The sequence below is a fragment of the Cebus imitator genome, unplaced genomic scaffold, assembly GCF_001604975.1.
Source record: "Cebus imitator isolate Cc_AM_T3 unplaced genomic scaffold, Cebus_imitator-1.0 Scaffold102, whole genome shotgun sequence".
In the NCBI taxonomy this organism is placed as follows: Eukaryota; Metazoa; Chordata; class Mammalia; order Primates; family Cebidae; genus Cebus; species Cebus imitator.
In genome coordinates, this window is record NW_016107417.1 from 6322982 (window position 1) to 6340685 (window position 17704).

General features: G+C 36.9%; 1 protein-coding gene across 1 annotated transcript in view; it reads right to left on the reverse strand.

The window, feature by feature from the left end:
• The window catches only part of SMC4 (structural maintenance of chromosomes 4), a 36535-nt gene extending 18834 nt beyond the window's left edge, over nucleotides 1-17701 (reverse strand). Inside the window, exons 1-9 of the mRNA XM_017537319.2 lie at nucleotides 17245-17701; nucleotides 16037-16177; nucleotides 14936-15114; nucleotides 14164-14355; nucleotides 12485-12661; nucleotides 4862-5026; nucleotides 4519-4646; nucleotides 3399-3539; nucleotides 2483-2633 (exon numbers count right to left, since the gene is read on the reverse strand). Coding sequence (XP_017392808.1) covers nucleotides 2483-2633; nucleotides 3399-3539; nucleotides 4519-4646; nucleotides 4862-5026; nucleotides 12485-12661; nucleotides 14164-14355; nucleotides 14936-15114; nucleotides 16037-16172 — 1269 coding nt within the window. The 5' untranslated portion in view covers nucleotides 16173-16177; nucleotides 17245-17701. The remainder of the gene's footprint in view (nucleotides 1-2482; nucleotides 2634-3398; nucleotides 3540-4518; nucleotides 4647-4861; nucleotides 5027-12484; nucleotides 12662-14163; nucleotides 14356-14935; nucleotides 15115-16036; nucleotides 16178-17244) is intronic.
• Nucleotides 17702-17704: the final 3 nt, after the last annotated feature.

Consider the following 17704-nt stretch of genomic DNA (forward strand, 5'->3'; position numbering starts at 1 on the left):
TTACTTCAAAAAACACCTAATTTCTTATAGAGGAAAATTCTCTCTGGCAGGGCCTTAGGTCTGTCATCCTTCTCTCCTGATTTCAGGTTGTAATTGTTCTTCTTTAGCTATAAATATGACTACACAGAATTTTCTAAACTATCCTTCCTGGTATATCACAACTTACCACAAATTATATTTACCATCTCCCCAATCCTAAAATCGTTCACAACTTTACTCTTCCACAGTCACCATGTAGGGCTAGTATTTTATTCCATTAACATCTTCTGATAATAATCACATTCTATGCCCAAAGGCTAATGTCTCTGTAACAGTTACACTTAGCTAAGTCTGCCCAATTCGGGGGTTACCCCCAAAGCACCTTGTTATTTTCTTTACTCTGAGCATCTAGTTTCAGTGAAGTTCAACATTCCCAAAATGCTGTTTCCTTAAACACCGACAACATATTTATCAGCTGTGCTAAGCAGAAAGTATTTTGTGAAGAAATACATTTAGAAAATGCTTATAGTGTAAAGCAGGGCCTAATCTGTAATTATTCTGCAACCATATGGAACAAAGCTTTTTTTTGAGGGGCTGAGATTAAGGTGTCCTACCTATTTATATATGATAGAGCTATGAACATGAACATGGCTTAAGAGACTCCAAATTATGAGTTTTCCTATCTCTCCTTTTTTTTAAGATACAGAGTCTCACTTTGTCACCCAGGCTGGATGTAGTGGCTTGATCACTGTTCACTGCAACCTTGAACTCAAGGGATGCTGCTGCTTCAGTCTCCTGACTAGGAAGGACTTATAGGCATATTCTACCACATCTGGCTAATTTTTAATATTTTTGTAGAGACAGGATCTTATTATATTACCCAGGTGGGCTTAAACTCCTGGTATCAAGCAATTTTCCAACCATGGCCTCCTAAAGCACCAGGAACACAGGTGTAAGCCATTATGCCTGGCCAACATTGGTTTTGTGATTGTGTGTGTGTGTTTTTAACAGTCTAGGTCTTTTTTTTTTTTCTTTTCTTTTTTTTTTAAACACCTATTATGCCATGAATGCATAAGGAATAGATTACACCTGACTAATTTTTAATATTTTTGTAAAGACGGGATCTTATTATCTTACCTAGGTGGTCTTAAACTCCTGACATCTAGCAATTCTCCATCCTTGGCCTCCCAAAACACCAGGAACACAGGTGTAAGTCATTATGCCTGGCCAACTTTGGTTTTGGGGGGGTGGGGTGGGGTGTGTGTGTGTGTGTGTGTGTGTGTGTGTGTGTGTGTGTTTGTTTTAAACAGTCTAGAGGTCTTTTTTTTTTTTTTTTTCCTGAAAGTATCTTTATTTAGTCTGCATTTTTAAAGAAAAAACATACAGGATGATAGCTATTTTCTCAATACATGTTGATTTAACACCTATTATGCCATGAACACATGCGGAATAGATTCCAGCAACTCAGGCTCCTTCCCATTGGTTCTCATTAAGTGTGTTTCTCTGGGTGGAGCAGGCTGGCACTTCAGCTGAACCCAGGTACCTTTTTCATTGGCTTCTTTCTTTTTCTCATCATTTTCCTTCACGAGTTTCAGGAAGCTATCTCGGGAGTGCTTAATGTACTCAATATGCACATTAACTCTCTTGGCAAGAATCTTGCCCCAACTTGTTTGTTTACAACAATGCCAATAGCATGCTGAGTAACATTGTAGACGCTTCCAGTTTTGCCATGGTAACAATGTTACCATGTCTACAATATCACCTTTCTTATAGATTCACATATGTGTGGCCAAAGGAACAACTCCATGTTTTCTAAAATGCCTAGAAAACATATATTGGGTGCCTCTCCTCTTTCCCTTTCTGTTTGTCATTTTGGCGAATTGCTGGAAGACGACGGTTCCAGCTGAAAGGCCAACATCGGTAATTCTTAAGGGAGAAATCCTGTTCTGATCCTGTTAGCTTAGTTTTTGTAGAAGACAGGCAATATTTTTAAGTCTGTGATACCTCATCTAAAGATCTCTAAAAACTACTTGAAAAAGAAAATCAAAATTAACACCAAAATGGAATTGCTGATTTGGTAAATGTTTTCCTAATAACATATATTATTGTTATTTTAAACTTGAGTTTTATTATAATAAAACTCAAAGTCGACCTGGGAGCAATGGCTGACACCTGTAGTCCAAGTTACTTTCGGAGGCTGAGGTAGGAGGATTGCTTAAACCCAGGCATTCAAGACTACAATCATATCATTGCACTCTAGCCTGGAAAACATACTGAGACCCCATCTCTATAAAACTCCAAAACCAAGCAAAAAACCTCCTGCAAAACAAAGTCAATGGAAGCAAGGTTTCCTTTGGTGGGGCAGAATCATGTTGAGAGACAAATCTAACAACATTTAGAATATTAATTCATTCTCTTACACAATAAGGGGCAAACACATCTATGAAAACGAGATATGATATTCATACATGAAATTTTAAGACTTTTTTTTCCTAACACCTACCTTTTCTTTATCTTTTTGAAGTTGCTTCTCCAGTTTTTTGGCTTTACTCTTTGCATGTTTTAATTTTTCTCCAACTTGAACATCTTCCAAATCTAGCTGCGTAAATTTTTCTTTATTCTCCTCAATAAATTTTGTAATTTTATTCAGTTTCCTAGCAAAGCAAGTATATTATTATTAGTCATTATTTTGAATGTTCAGATATTTTAAAGCCATGTTATATTTCCTACCTGTAACACTTCCTCTATAAATATGTCCAGGCTTTAATAAGGCAGGATCCTAAGCTTCCCTATTCCAAGATGATCCCTCTCCCCACAGTTGAAGAAGCGCCTATATTTGTCATGATGAGAGCTATTTTGCCCTTCTAAGTTGGAGGGAAAATACCACATTTTCTAGTGACCACAATGTCTAGGTATATAAAAATCTTACCACAGAAAAATTTTTTTAAAACTTTTATGAATATACTTCCAAGTTACTATACAATAAACTTAGTATACAAATTTTTTATTCTTTAAAATAATTAGATACTAGTATCATTGAAAAATGGCATAAAGTAGGGACATGATAAAATCCTTAAAAATCGATCTAGAAACACCCAAATCCTACCCCTCTATCAGATTTGTGGATTATTAAAAAATTATCCTGTCAAGTCAAATGCTATTTTTATAGTTTGTTACTGTGCTACACCACTAGGGGGTAGCATCCCCATAGTTCTAAGACTTCAGAGTTGGGCATTTGATCTGTAATAATGAACTGGATGCAAGGCAAGTTTCTTTCCCACCCCCAGCAAGGGGGCCAGCACTTGATATGCTGGCAAACATCTTACACTCATGTGTTGGCAATAAGTTTATATATAAATACACGCGTAATAAAATTAACTAAATCTAAATACTTTTAGTACTTTCCAAAATATTATTACTTTTCTGTATCTTTTACATCTTTATTCTTAGCTTTCATTTCATTTGATAGTATATTGCTCTTCTCATTAATTTCTCTGGTGTCTTCATGAATTTTTTCCTTTTGAGTTTCCATTTCAGCAATTCGTTTCTGCAAATCATAACTAGAGGGAGGAAAACAAAAAGTAATTGAAGCTCCTAAAATGCCATTTCTAAAACCGTGTAACAATTTTAGTAAAATTAGCTGTTTCTAAAATATTATTAACTACAGTCAATATGTGACTACCTAGGCTATGGAGGATAAAATCCCCTGGGTCAACGCTAGAATTTAGGAACAAAAATAGGTTTCACTCCACCAATGCCATGGCTGCCACCTGTAATCCCAGCACTTTAGGAGGCTGAGGCAGGCAGACTGCCTGAACCCAGGAGTTTGAGACCAGCTTGGGCAAAATGGCGAAACCCCATCTCTACCAAAAAAAAAAAAAGAAAAACAAAAACCCAGCAACAATAATAACAAGCCAGGTGTTGTGTGCCCTATAGTCCCAGCCACTCATGAAGTGGAGGTGGGAGGATCAACTGAGTCAGAAAGGTTGAGACTGCAGTGAGCTGTGATCGCATACTGTACTCTACCCTGGGTGACAGGGCAAGACCTGTCTCAAAAAAGTTCATTGTAAGTGGAAAAAAAATTCAGATCTGTGCTATTACATGAATTTTTAAAAGTACAGATGTAAAAATACTAACTATAGTAATACCCGCGAACCCAACTTTCAACTTAATGTAGGATACTAAAAAGTCAACTTCAATGAACTGATAAATAAGCCCAATTTAATAAATTCAACCCTAGTGATCAATGGGGTGACAGATATCGCAGTCAGATTGCCCTCACATGTGATAAATTTACCACATAATTTTTTTTGTAGAGATAGGGTCTTGCTATATTGCCCAGGCTGGTCTTGAACTCCTGGCCTCAAGTGATCCTCCTACGCTTGCCTCCCAAAGTAATGGAATTACAGGCATAAACTACCATGTCCAGTTACATAAAACAATGTTTAGAGATTTTTTTCACTTCAGTCTTCATGTTTCTTTAGGAAAAGAGAAGGGCTTTGACTTAATGGTTAAAAACTGATAAATTAAGGCACTTACATATAATATTGACAAACATGATTCTTTTTCCTAAATATTTCATTTTCCAAGGTAAGAAACTCGATAGCTATATTTTTCTCTCCTTCTAAGGCATCCTTTTCCTTTTCCACCATCTTTACCCTGTTTAACTATAGAAATTAAAAGTTTAAAGTCTGAGCACACACTTCATATGCACAATATGAACTTAAAATATGCCATCATTAGATAAAAACAATTAACAAGGAGAATGTTCATCTTAAATGTTAGTACATACTTTGAATATAAGATATATGAGTATCTTAGTATAATTTGTCAAATCATAAATCAAACACTGATTTACAATCAAAGTCTACAGAAGATTCACCTTCTCTCCTCTGTGTTCATTTAATATTTCAACTCTCCGACACAAGACTTTAATAGGTTCATTTAGCCGTCCACAACCAATTATATCTTCTAAATATTCAAGCATACCCTCATCGTGTTCAGTCTGGCCTTTTGGTTTCATCATAGCAATTTGTTCAACTTCACCCTTTAAAAAAAGTTATATTTCATACTCACTGTATATGTTTAGCTAAATCAATCTTAAGTGAGGATGAGGAGCAGTTAAATAACAATGCCAAGAGTAATAAACATGTGAAAACATACAGTAAGTAGTGCAAAGATTTAATAAAGTATAAATAAAAATGTTATTCTTAAAGAGTCTTAATTTTACATAAGGAGATACAAAACATTAATTTATATTCCCTTAGATAAATCCTTATAAAAGTGTAATACACACTCATTTCCCCATCTAGAATGTTCAATATAAATAAATAAAACTTGTTTCTTTAAGTAAAATTTAGGTAAGCATTCACTAAATCTGCAATCTTATTATAGTGGCAACATTATCAATTGTCGACACAACTGAAGCTCCTGTTCTAAAATAATTTTCAAAAACACCCGCATGATTAAATATGCTAGGAACCCTGTCCCAAAGTAGTATTACTAACTTCCTCTCTAAACCTTGTCATTATGAGTTCCTTAACAAGTAATGGTTTTCAAAGGTAGTCAAAAACTTAAATGTTTAATTTTCTAAAAACAAGAGCCTTCAACAGAAAAGGGTATTACCTATTTCTCACAGTAATAACAGAAATCAAACTGACCACCTTGACTAGAGAAAACTAATGGCACTGGTACATAAGACATCAGAAAACTTTTAGTTTGTAAGCACTAATAAAACAACTTTGAACTGTAATCAAAATCTTAGATTAACTTTACATATTTGCATTTATGCAGTTTAACTGTGAAGAGAAAAAAAAATTCATAATAAGTAACCATCAAGGCTGACTGCCAGGCAGCCATTTGTTTTATGGTGGAGAGAAGATTGTATCTGAATATGTTCAGGCCAAATGCTGCTACTTTATAGAAGTAGCCTGTTTTTACTCCAGACTATTATAATGGAAGAATAGGTATAGGCAAGTGAAAAAAGATATACCTCTTATTTTCAGCAAAATAGGTAAGATGAAAAAAGTCAACAAAAAAATTACACATTAAAAATAGTATATTGTTTTTTTTCTATTTAACTATCTTAGTGATTCTCATTTCCTAAGTGAGTACAGGTGAGCCTTAAAAATGTGGGATAAAACTTACTAATGAGAGTATTATATTCACCAAAAGCCTCAACATAATTACGAAAAGTAGACAACAACAGAGCACAAGATAATACAGCTTATTTGAAAATCTACTCGTTAAGGCCTAATTTTATTTGTATATATCACTTTTCCATACTTTTGACAATCTATTAACACAATGATTATCAAATATAAAGTAAAACTGTTACCCAAAAGTTATTTTCCATAACATTATGTATGAATCAGTATAAAGATGAAAATATGTAGATATTTATATGAAATATTTTATTCTGCTTTCAAATGTTAGTTCTCTCTAAACGTTTGCAGCAATAGTTTTAGACAGGATTAAAGCCTGGAAAAATGTCCAAACCTTTAGATTACAACAGGATGAACATTAGTCACTGAGGAAGCCAAGAGTCTCATTCAAAGTTTGTCTCTACGTAGGGTTTAACAACAGTGGCAGTACTGACATTTTGGGCTGGATATTCTTTGTGTGGAGAGCTATGCTGGGCATTATACGATGCCTTAGTAGCATCACTCACCTTCACCAACTGGGCACCAAACTGTCTCTAGACATTGCTGAGTATCGTATGAGGAGGAGCACAGAATTACTGCCAGTTGAAAACCACTGATCTAGAGACTGCAGTTTGTTTTTTCATTCATTTATTATTTTTTTGAGACAGGGTGTCACTCTCTAGGCTGCAGTACAGTGGTGCAATCTCAGCTCACTGCAGCCTTAACTTCCAGGCTCAAGCAGTCTGCTTACATCAGCATCTCAAGTAACTGGGACTACAGGTGCGCACCACTACACCCAGCTAATCTTTAACAAAAATTTTTTTGTACAGATGGTGGACCCCCTATGTTGCCCACGCTGGTCTTGAGCTCCTGGGCTCAAGCCATCCTTTTGCCTCAACCTTCCAAAATGCTGGGATAAAGGGCATGAGCCACCATGCCTAGTCTAGAAGTGATAGTTTAACTTCTGTGGGTTAGTGTTTATAATCCAAGTAACAAACAATATCTGACAACTAATATTCTGCCCTATTCAAGGTGAATATGTGAACACTTAAGAAAATAAAAAACCATCCCAAGAGAAGTTACATTTGAGTCAAATGGCCATAAAGTATTATTTAAAAGTATACATTTTTCAGACAGCTAAAAGTTGGGATTCAGTGTTAACAGTTTACACCGATAAAAATCTTCTGGCCAGGCTTGGCGGCTCACGCCTGTAATCCCAGGACTCTGGGAGGCCGAGGTAGGTGTGAATCATGAGGTCAGGAGTTTGAGACCAGCCTGGCCAACATGGTGGAACCCTGTCTCTACTAAAAATACAAAAAATTAGCTGGGCATGCTGGTGGGCACCTGTAATCCCAGTTACTCGGGAGGCTGAGGCAGTTTGAACTCAGGAGGTGGAGATTGCAGTGAGCCAAGAACATACCACTGCATTCCAGTCTGGGTGACAGTGTGAGCAAGACTCCATCTCAACAAAAAAAGACAAAATATATATTCCTTAAAAATATCATATTTCTCCTAGCAAATTACTTATTGAAGAGACAGTGTACAGTTAGCAAAATAGTTCCATCTTAAATCCCATATAACATTCAGTCTTAAGACTGCCTTTTCTTGTCCTTTGATTATTAAGACTACTGTGGTATTCCAATGATAACCTGGGACTTTTCTTGTTGCTTTTTCAGGTCCTTTGCCTGCCCTACCACTTGCTACCATTTCCTTTCTTCCTTCTTTTTCCATTTGTGCCATCTCTTATGTAATCTGTGGAATGACTGTCCGCACCTAAAGGACTCTTATTTCTTTAGAAAACTTACCGAACTCATGTAAAATTATAGAATATGGTTTTAATGTAGGGCAATAAACTCAATATATTTCAGAAAAAAATTTTTAAATACCAACCTGAATTTAAAGTCATATCAAGGATCAATCCAAATCACAAATCGTGATTAGCACAATTACACACAAAAGATGTTTCAAGTTACTATGATACTATTATCTGATGCTGACAAAGTTTCATATGCTCCCATTACTATCTCTTCTTGCTATAGCTTAAAGCATAGGAAACAAGGTCTTAAACGCTTTTTCACCCCCACTGTTATTTACTACAAACTTCCTATATTTTAAATTACATTCCTACTGTATCAGGGACATTAAGCAACTGTGGAAAAGATAAAGTATGGCTTTTAGGAGTCACACAAAAACAGCAAACATGCTTCAAGAGTGCATTTACCATATCAAGGGCTTAAATCCTAATTTGTGGAAGACTTTGTTGAGTGGCACACAAGGATATTATGATCCAGTTTTACCACTCTTTTGAGAATCTAATTTACAGAAATACTGCTTAAATATCTAAGAGGAATGAATAGGTTATGATGCCCTTTATCCTCACTAAAATGTAATCCAAATTTTAGCATACATAAACTACAGAAAACTCAAATAGTACATAGCTATAACAAAGTTTTGTTTTCCTAGTAAGGCCTCAATTGTTCTTTCATTTTTACTTATAATTACGATGAAGGCTTCAATGAATCTTATGGCAAATATGGGTATTTGCACAAAAATTAAATGGCCTACAATTACTGGACTTCAAGTTTTTATTTTATTTTGATCATCTTTTTACTTTCTGCATCTTTTATTATACTGTACTACAAATTATTGTTCTTTATCTTCCTCTAATACGTTTTACTCTAATTTGATCTTTGTAAGCTACCAGAGGCCAAGAAACTAAATCACCAAGGTTAGTATCTTTCTAAAATAAGCTCATAAACAGAAAGAGTAATTTGTTAGTAGTTGAACTTCTTGATGTCTACTTCTGGTTGGTTGGAGGTAGCTTCTTTCCTGCTCCCCACCTCCCCCAACAGTTTTGGATACTGAATCAGACACCTTCGGAAAACTGAGGTATTACTGAAAAAACTAAAAGTTTCTTTAGATATTATAGTATAGGCTCATTTCTACAGACTAAGACACTGCAACCCAAGTAGTTTACAAGACAAGCTTAGGAGAAGTACATTGGAAAAAAGAAGAGATGGCCAGGCAGCAACTCAGACCTAGGTTAATCATATCTCTAAATTACATTTTTTAAAAAACTTTGGTTATTAGGCTGGGTGCTGTGGCTCACCCCTGTAATCCCAGCACTTTGGGAGGATGAGGCGGGTGGGTCACAAGGTCAGGAGTTTGAGATCAGCCTGACCAACATGGTGAAATCCCATCTCTACTAAAAATACAAAAATTAGAGCCAGGCATGGTGGTGTGTGCCTGTAGTCCCAGCTATTCAGGAGGCTGAGGCAGGAGAATTGCTTGAACCCAGGAGGCAGAGGCTACAGTGAGCTGAGATCAGGCCACTGTACTCCAGCCTGGGTGATAGAGCAAGACTCTGTCTCAAAATCGTGGCTCACTGCAACCTCTGCCTCCTGGGTTAAGCAGTCTTCCCACTTCAGCCTCCTGAGTAGCTGGGACCATAGGTGTGTGTCACCATACCCAACTAATTTTTGTATTTTCTATAGGCAGGGTTTCACCATGTTGCCTAGGCTGGTCTCGAACTCCTAGGATCAACTGATCTGCCTGCTGGACCTCCCAACGTGCTGAGATTACAGGCGTGAGCTACCACACCCAGCCTGGTTTTTGTTTCAAACTTTAGATTTTGTAATATGAAAACAAGAGCATATGAAGTTGAAAATTTTGACAAAATTACAGTTGTGCTAATAGTTGTAGCTTTTGAGTTTACAAAAATATTCCTAAGGCAGCAATCATTAATACAACTTTTTAGTAAAAGCAATAACCATTCTTCTAACCTTGAATGGAGCAAAAGTACCCCTAATTTATAAGTCACAGTTAACCAAGAATTTCTTATACAGAGTTAATAAAACTCTCATTGTATGGACTTATTACGATGGGAAAAAGGCTCCCAAAGAAGGTATATACAAAAGGAAATGTATAATTATAAAAAAATACAATGGTTAATCATAATCCAAAACTTTCTGAGGGCAAGCATGTGTCTTTAAGGACAAGAAACAAGGTTTAGCCATCTTTATATTATTTATAGCATCTTAGCATAGTGCCCTTAACAGGAATTCATTTGAATGGCCAATTAATGAAATTTTTAATGGATGCAAGTAATTAATAAAAATGCCTACTTGAAAAATTTGCTAAACCAATATATTAACACTGAAAAAATTTAAAAACATTTGGTTCTTTTTAATCTTAAAAATAAATTTTTTCTTTTACTAAATTTAGATTGCCTTTGCTGTTAATCACTATTACTGGCCAAATAGCGTTTTATTCCAAGTAATCCTTTAGGTCTTGGATGTTGACACTATGATGTTGTTTCCAATTTCTCAGCCTCCCAAATCAGTTTTTAAGATAGATGTTATCCAGTAGGAGAGAAGGTAATAAAAAACACATTTTTACTTACCTTCAAATGCTTTAAATTGCCAGTTAAGAGTCTGAGATTTTCATAAGTGACTAAACATAGAAACCACTGCCACTTTCTCTCAAAGTTTTAATTGGGCACTATTAGTTCTACCCTAGTCCAATCTCTGTTTCTTCTTCCTAACAGATAAGTTCCTAAGGTCCTTATCTGTAAATTTAATTGAGTCAAACTGAATCTGTTAACTTGGAACATTTACCTTGGTATTATTTGAGAAGAAATATTTTAAATAATTGTAAAGATCACATAAAAAGGTTCCGATTATCATGTGGATGAATGGCTTTAGCATCCCATATATTTTAGAAGCATATATTTAATATAAATTTGACAATTTATAAATTATTTACTCCCTTGGGACATTACATTAGCCTCCTTTATTACTGAATTATGTACAGAGATGCTGCACAGAGAAAAAAATTATCCTTAAGAGGGTTAAAATACAGTGTACTTAAATCTTTGCATAAATGTAAAACATTGATTATCCTAGGATGACGGTTGTTTAGAAGAATAAAAGATAAACATAATTTCCTACAAATTGGTATCATCATCAAATTTAGTATTATATAGGGACATAATTTTTTATCCATAATTAATCAAACCAAGTTCCAGAATATAAAAGACAAGGAAACAGTTCAATTTGATTTTAAAAATACACAAAATGCTTTACTGCCACATTCTATAAATGCAAATCTTGTTTAGAAATATATCTGCAATTAATTTCCTCAACATTCATTTTAAGTAAGTTTAGACTGAAGTATTGCAAATGTACTGTGCCTGGTAATAAAAGATACTAAAAAAGGTTATCCTAGAATGATATTGATTTACCTTGTGTGCTATAAATGTCTAAAAGTAATAATTTTTAAAAACAATTGAATAAAGACTAAAATGAAAACAGGGGCTAACGTTTTATGTTTGTTACTAGGAACATCCAGTCATCCTAACAAAACTTTTAGTATCAAATCAAAATTCCCTACTTATTTCAGTCATTTCTGCATCACAAAACAGTTTTTTGCTTTTATTATTATGCTTTGGTGATTCTGGATAGAACACAGGAAAAGAAGATATCCTCGAATCAAACAGGAACTTGACAAGCCATGGTTTTACCCTGATTTTTTTTTTTTTTTTTTTGGAAAGATTCTGAATTTGGAGGAAAGGGAAAAAAAAGATACAGGATTTTTCTTACCAAGCCATGCTGGTAGAATATACTTTTACTTAAAAGAATATAGGTTTCTAATAAAAATAAACTCGGCACCAGGTACTTAATTTTTACATCTCTTTAAAAGGACTTGTTCTCTAACAGCTGTGATACTTAAGAATGTATATCAAAATTTTTCTTTCAGTAGTAATGACTCCACCAAGTTTAAGTCATTTTCAACAAAACAAAAGCCAATCTGAGTAAATGTTCAGTTAACCATTCAAAGTGTTACAAAGATTCAATTAATTAGGTGCTTAGGTAAATCAAACACTAAGTGTACAGATTTTTTCATTTTTTGGGTTATATAACAGGAGAGATAAGAACAAAAACAAAGGAAAAGCATCAACTATTAAAATATTATACATTTAAAATGTTACCTTAAAGGGAAATACATGCTATTGATATAGCATGATATAGTTGCTATATCCCTGTCACACTAAAGCAGCACAGTAATATTGGTGTTTAATATATATTTCACTACGCCAATATTTACGTGCTGCTAGAGTGGAACAAGAATGTCAGTTCATCCAAACATAAAATGAACATCAGATGATGAAAACATAGTTTTGAATGAATTTCCTTAAATTTCTAGAGCAGCAAATAATGATTCGCATCTTGACTGTAGTATGTAAACCATGATGTGCTGCTACAGTACTTTAAGGCCTCAAAAACACAGGATTCATCCAACCTAGCTTTTTAGAAAAAAAGTAACAAGAATAAGAGAATCGCTGAAGTCTTTAATAAATTTACCTGTAAAATTAAAAATCTATTATGGTCCAAGTCAATTCCATGGCTTCGAAGAAGATTTCCAACATCCTTAAATGTCTTTTTCTTTCCACTTATGTGATAGACAGAAGTATTATCTCTGTAGGCCGTTCTGGATACATAGAAATTACTGTTAGGAATGACTTCATAATCATCCCCTTCCTGTTTTGAGGAAAAACAAAGCCAGAAAACAACTGTTGGTATTAAGTCACAGGCCTACTTCAAAATTTACTCATTTCATATTGAAAATAATTCTATGGATTAAAAACTTCGATTGAACACATAAACTGCCAGTAGTTCTCAATAATAACCCAGCCTAGCAAAGAACTGATACTTTGCCATGTTGTTTGGGCCCTTTCTCATAGATCACAAAAACCAAGAAGCCAAACCATCCAGCCAACAACAAAAACCCACCTCTAAACAAGCCTAAAAACATATTTGACTGATTAAGGTAGATAAGATTTCCACCATATCCAAAACCCACACAAATTACTAACATGTTGACAGATTTAAAAAGCTGCAGCCTTTCAAATGATTCAAATAAAAAGAAAGGCAGGTAGTAACCGGGTGATACGGTTTACTTTTTTTGTGTGGGAGGGAAAAGAGTGTGCCATTAATTTAAAGTAAAAAGAATCACAAAGAAATAACTAAATTCCCCAGATTTTCTTTTAAATGAACAGATTTTTTTAAAAAATCAAGTGCAAATCTACTTTAATATTAACACTCACTTTCCCCTACCCTTAAAAGTTCTGTCATACTTAAGCAATGGCTTTTAAAATTTAGATAAGTCAAATATAATTAATAGGCAATGAAATAAAATTCCTGGCAATCTATTTTCCAATCCAACTTGTACAATAGAAAGCAGAAAAGAAACCAAATTAAAATAGATGATTCTGTTCAATTAAAGCATTTTATATTNTTAAAAAAAAAAAAAAAAAAGGAAAACGAAATTCAAAAGCCAAATTACCTCCCCATTTCATTATGTAGTTTTCTGTACTTTTAGAAAAATGGTCATATAGTTTCGAGTCATTTCTGAACAATTTCCCATATTATTAAACAGAAGAGAAAAAGTATCAACAGAACTATGTAAATAATCTAGACACTTTACCTATTATTGTCTCTATTTCTAGAAAACAAACATTAGCTTGCCCTTCCCCAATTTCAAAAGGACTTAATCACAGTAGTAGTCAAACTGAGGCAAAGCTCTTTCGTATCACAGGTACTCAGGGGCCACTAACATTAAAGTTAAAACACATTAAAATAATGAAGACAGTAAAACTAGCCAACTGCTACATTTTCAAGTTTAGCTGATTTGTTTTAAAGCAACCAAAATATCGCTTTAAAAATGAACCCAGTATTTTCAGTAAAATAATGCCTATATTGTACTGGGATCCTAAAACTGTTCAATGCTTTTATTCCTTAAAGGATTACTATGAACTATTTATAATTCATTTCTTTAGCTAAAAAAATTAATATTTTAACAGGCATCACCACTCCCCAAAAATAAAATATGGTCATAGCAGTATGAAACCAATACGTTGTGCTATAATTACATACAGATTTCTTAAAACCAATTTAAGCCAAAAATAATAAAATATACTATGCATCTAAGTCCATTTTCCTTACTTGAACTTGCCAGTAACTAAATAGTAAAAATCCCTTACCTTATCAATTATCTTTTGAAAATGAACTTCTACTGTACAACTCTGAATGTCCTTGTGTTCATCAGAATTATGTATTAATACGGAGAGTTTTTTAGATCTTATTTTTTGTGCTCGATAGCCAAACACAAAAAGCATAGAATCAATAACATTGGATTTGCCACTGCCATTTGGCCCAATAATACAGGAAAAGCGCTGCATAAAAAAAAACAAAACCAAAAACACGCAAAGGCATAAGGTCATGCTAATACTACTGATTTTAACTTAAACTGTTAGATTGTTTTTTTGTAGTAAAATCACAAGTATTTAAAAGTCGTTTCTAATCACAGGCATACAACTGGAGTTTTCTTATACCATGTTCTCTCTTACAAGCTTCAACATTCAATAAGAACGCTATAATGCTAACGCAGACTTTTAAAAAAACTCATTGTAATAAATTACTTAACGGTTCCAATAAAGGATTTATTCAGGAAAAAAATTATCTAAAGGAAAATACTCTTTCAAACAAAAACATACCGACTCCATTCAATGGAAAACTTTATAGCTAGACTAGGTGCCAAAGATAACCAGATAAACAAAAGATAATTTCAGTTGTTAAAATCATATGAACAGATCATGTGTGTGAGAAAGACAGACTCGGACAGAGAGACAGAGACACAATGAATATGACTATCAGCATAGAGAGGACAGTTACAAAACTGAAACACCTTGTAAAGACGTATTACCCTACAATAGTTATTTAAAAGTTATACAATAGTTATTTCCATACAAATACCTTATGGAAAGGTCCCAGGATTTTCTCCCCAGCATAGGATTTGAAGTTCTGGTTTACAATATGAGTTATCATAAGCCGAGGAGCTCCAGCTTCATTGGTCATTGCTGGAGGCGGGGGAGGAGGAATGCTACTCAAAATCTCTTCCAAACTTCTATTATCAAGTTCCTCACTTGCAGTCTCTAAGTCAGTGAAGGAAAGAAAAAGGAAGGCAAAGGGGGTGCAGGGGGAAGCCTACATTAGTGAAATTAGTTTGAAGAACTAATGACTGCCCATCTTTAAAGTAGAGGATTGAGGGATGCTGTTTATGAAACTCAGCAGTCTATATTTTCCACTTAGATATGTTATTGTCTTAAACTCATGGGGGTGAGAATCTAAACCTTCAGCTTGGTTTCCATTAAAAAAGCAATTCTTGAAAGAAATGCCACCTGCCACAAAATTCTAAACACCTATACCTCGTTAGAGTCAAAACACTACATCATAGAGCAAATCTGGGAAAACAGTAGCAAGCTTATTTCCTGCTATCCTAAACAGGAGGTTAATTCTAAGGCTCTAGATCCAATTCTCCGTACCGCTACCTCTGAGCACCTGGAACCTTCATTTTGGAAGCACATGAACTTCGGGGGCACTGCCATAGGGGTTTCACAATGTCACCTAACTCCTGGATTCACAAAAGCTACAGTAGTTTCAAATAAATTATCGTCTTCTCTATAAAGGCAATCTAAGACCACGGAGGTGAGGTTAGGGTCAAGCAACTTTTCATCATGCTTATATAGTCATACCGATTTTCTCTGGAAAAAAAGCCCATTTGCTCTTGACTGACCGACTCGATTTTAGCAGAACTATAATAAAGATGTACCATTCCAAAAGGTCACAAAAATTCACAACTGAACCCTTTTGCTTGCCCCCATCTCTTCAACGCCATTACACCAAAATTGCACAGGAGTCCTATCTCAAAGTCATCAAATGGCTTTCCTGAGCTGCTCTACGGGACAAACACCGGACCTTTAGACGTCAACCCCGCAGCCTCTTGCCCGAGCTCAATAACCTCAGCCAACCTCTGGCTGGGCGCGCGTTCCTGCCGAGTCGCGACGGGTCACTCACCTGCGGCGGTAGGTGGGCAGTCCGCGCAGCCGGACGGCGGCTCAGGCTCCGTGTCGCTGCTGGCGCCGTCAGGGGACGGCGGCGGCCCTCCCTCTTTGCGCCGGGCCGTGGAGAGTTGGGTGCCTTTACGGGGCATGGTCGCTGGTGCCAGTGGAGAGCCGGGAGCAAGTCAGCCCGCGGGCCGCTGCACCGCCCGTCCCACCCGGGGAAACCTCGGTCCACCGGCTTCCGAGAGCCCCGTTTAACACCCCGCTCAGCGGGACTTCGTGAAGGCGCCACCGAAAGACGCAAGTGGCAAGAAGGCAGGACTGGTTTCTTAACAAGACCTATGTAAGTGGGAAAACCTAGACGTGCCTGAGGATCAATCAATAATTGAGCAACTGCATAGGTTTTTTTTTTTTTTAAGGACCCTCTAACCGTCCGCCCACCGTACAAGCGTGTAATGCTCGCTAACGTATTTCTAACGGAGGAACTCCAATACGCTGGCATTTCCTGACATTCCCACGCTCTAGGGGCCAGGGATGCAAGGGATCCGACTTGGAGAGACGAGTTCGTGTCAGGGTCAGGATCCAGTGGCAAACAACTCTCGAGAGCAGTGAGGACTAACCGGCGACTCGCCGCCCGCTTTCCTCTGCCCGCCCTTTAGCTCCTGGCGCCGTGGACGGCCCGGGGCATAACGAGGTCTCCCTCCTCTCCGCAGTCCGAACCGCGAAGGGCGAAGGCTGGGACCAACCACTAGCAACTTCAAGTCGGACACTGGCAGCGCCTGCTCACTAATTTTGGGGTGGCACGAGTTTGTCTCACCTGCTCCCCGGGCGGAGTCCCTCCCGTTGGACAGTAAACCATGAAAGGTCACCAACGAAGGCTGAGACCCGGTAACTAGTCCCTTGGCAGAGGACAGAGGGGTAGGGGGAGACGCCCTTTCCTAGATAGAGACCAATATTTTTTTTAGAACAGATCTGCGAGACTCGGAACCTCCCTGAGAGACGTTTGAGTAGCTCGGAAAAGTGGCGCCCGGGAGCAGCGGGCGGGAGCCCGGGCGGCCGGGGAGCGGCCGAGGGGGGAGGGGTGACAGCAAGCGAAATCTCCCAGCTGCAGCCTCAGCCCGGACTTCGCTGCTCCGGCTCAAGGCCTCTATTTTCCAGGCGCCCACGGACAAGACAGGAAGTAAGAGCGTGACAACCTGACCAGGAAGAGAAGTACTTTACCTGCAGGACAGTCCACTTAGACCAAGGCTGGAGACGGTTGTGTAGTATCACCCCCTCCCCGCTCCTACCGGTGTTTCGGCTCCGGGTCCTTCACTCGAAAATGGCGCCTAAAATACAAACTCGAACGGAAATTCGTTACAAATGCGCGCAATGATTTCTGGGATCCACTAATTTGAAAAAAAGTGCGGCGATTATCACCGCCATCTTATAGTCGTTCCTGCGCATGCGCGAAATCCTGGCGGGCCCTAGGCGATGGAAGTTTATACTAAGTGAAAACAGCGAGGGATTGTTTTCTTTATGGTCTACAGTAGCAGCACTATTATTAAAAATATTTGGAAAAACAACCTGGCAAATTTTGGAAAAGATTTTAAAAAATGGGTAGAGTTCTGCTCCCAGCAGGAGGCGGGGCTCAGGGGTCCAGAAACGCCTCTTCAGAAGAAGGCGGGCTCCCTGAGAGGCG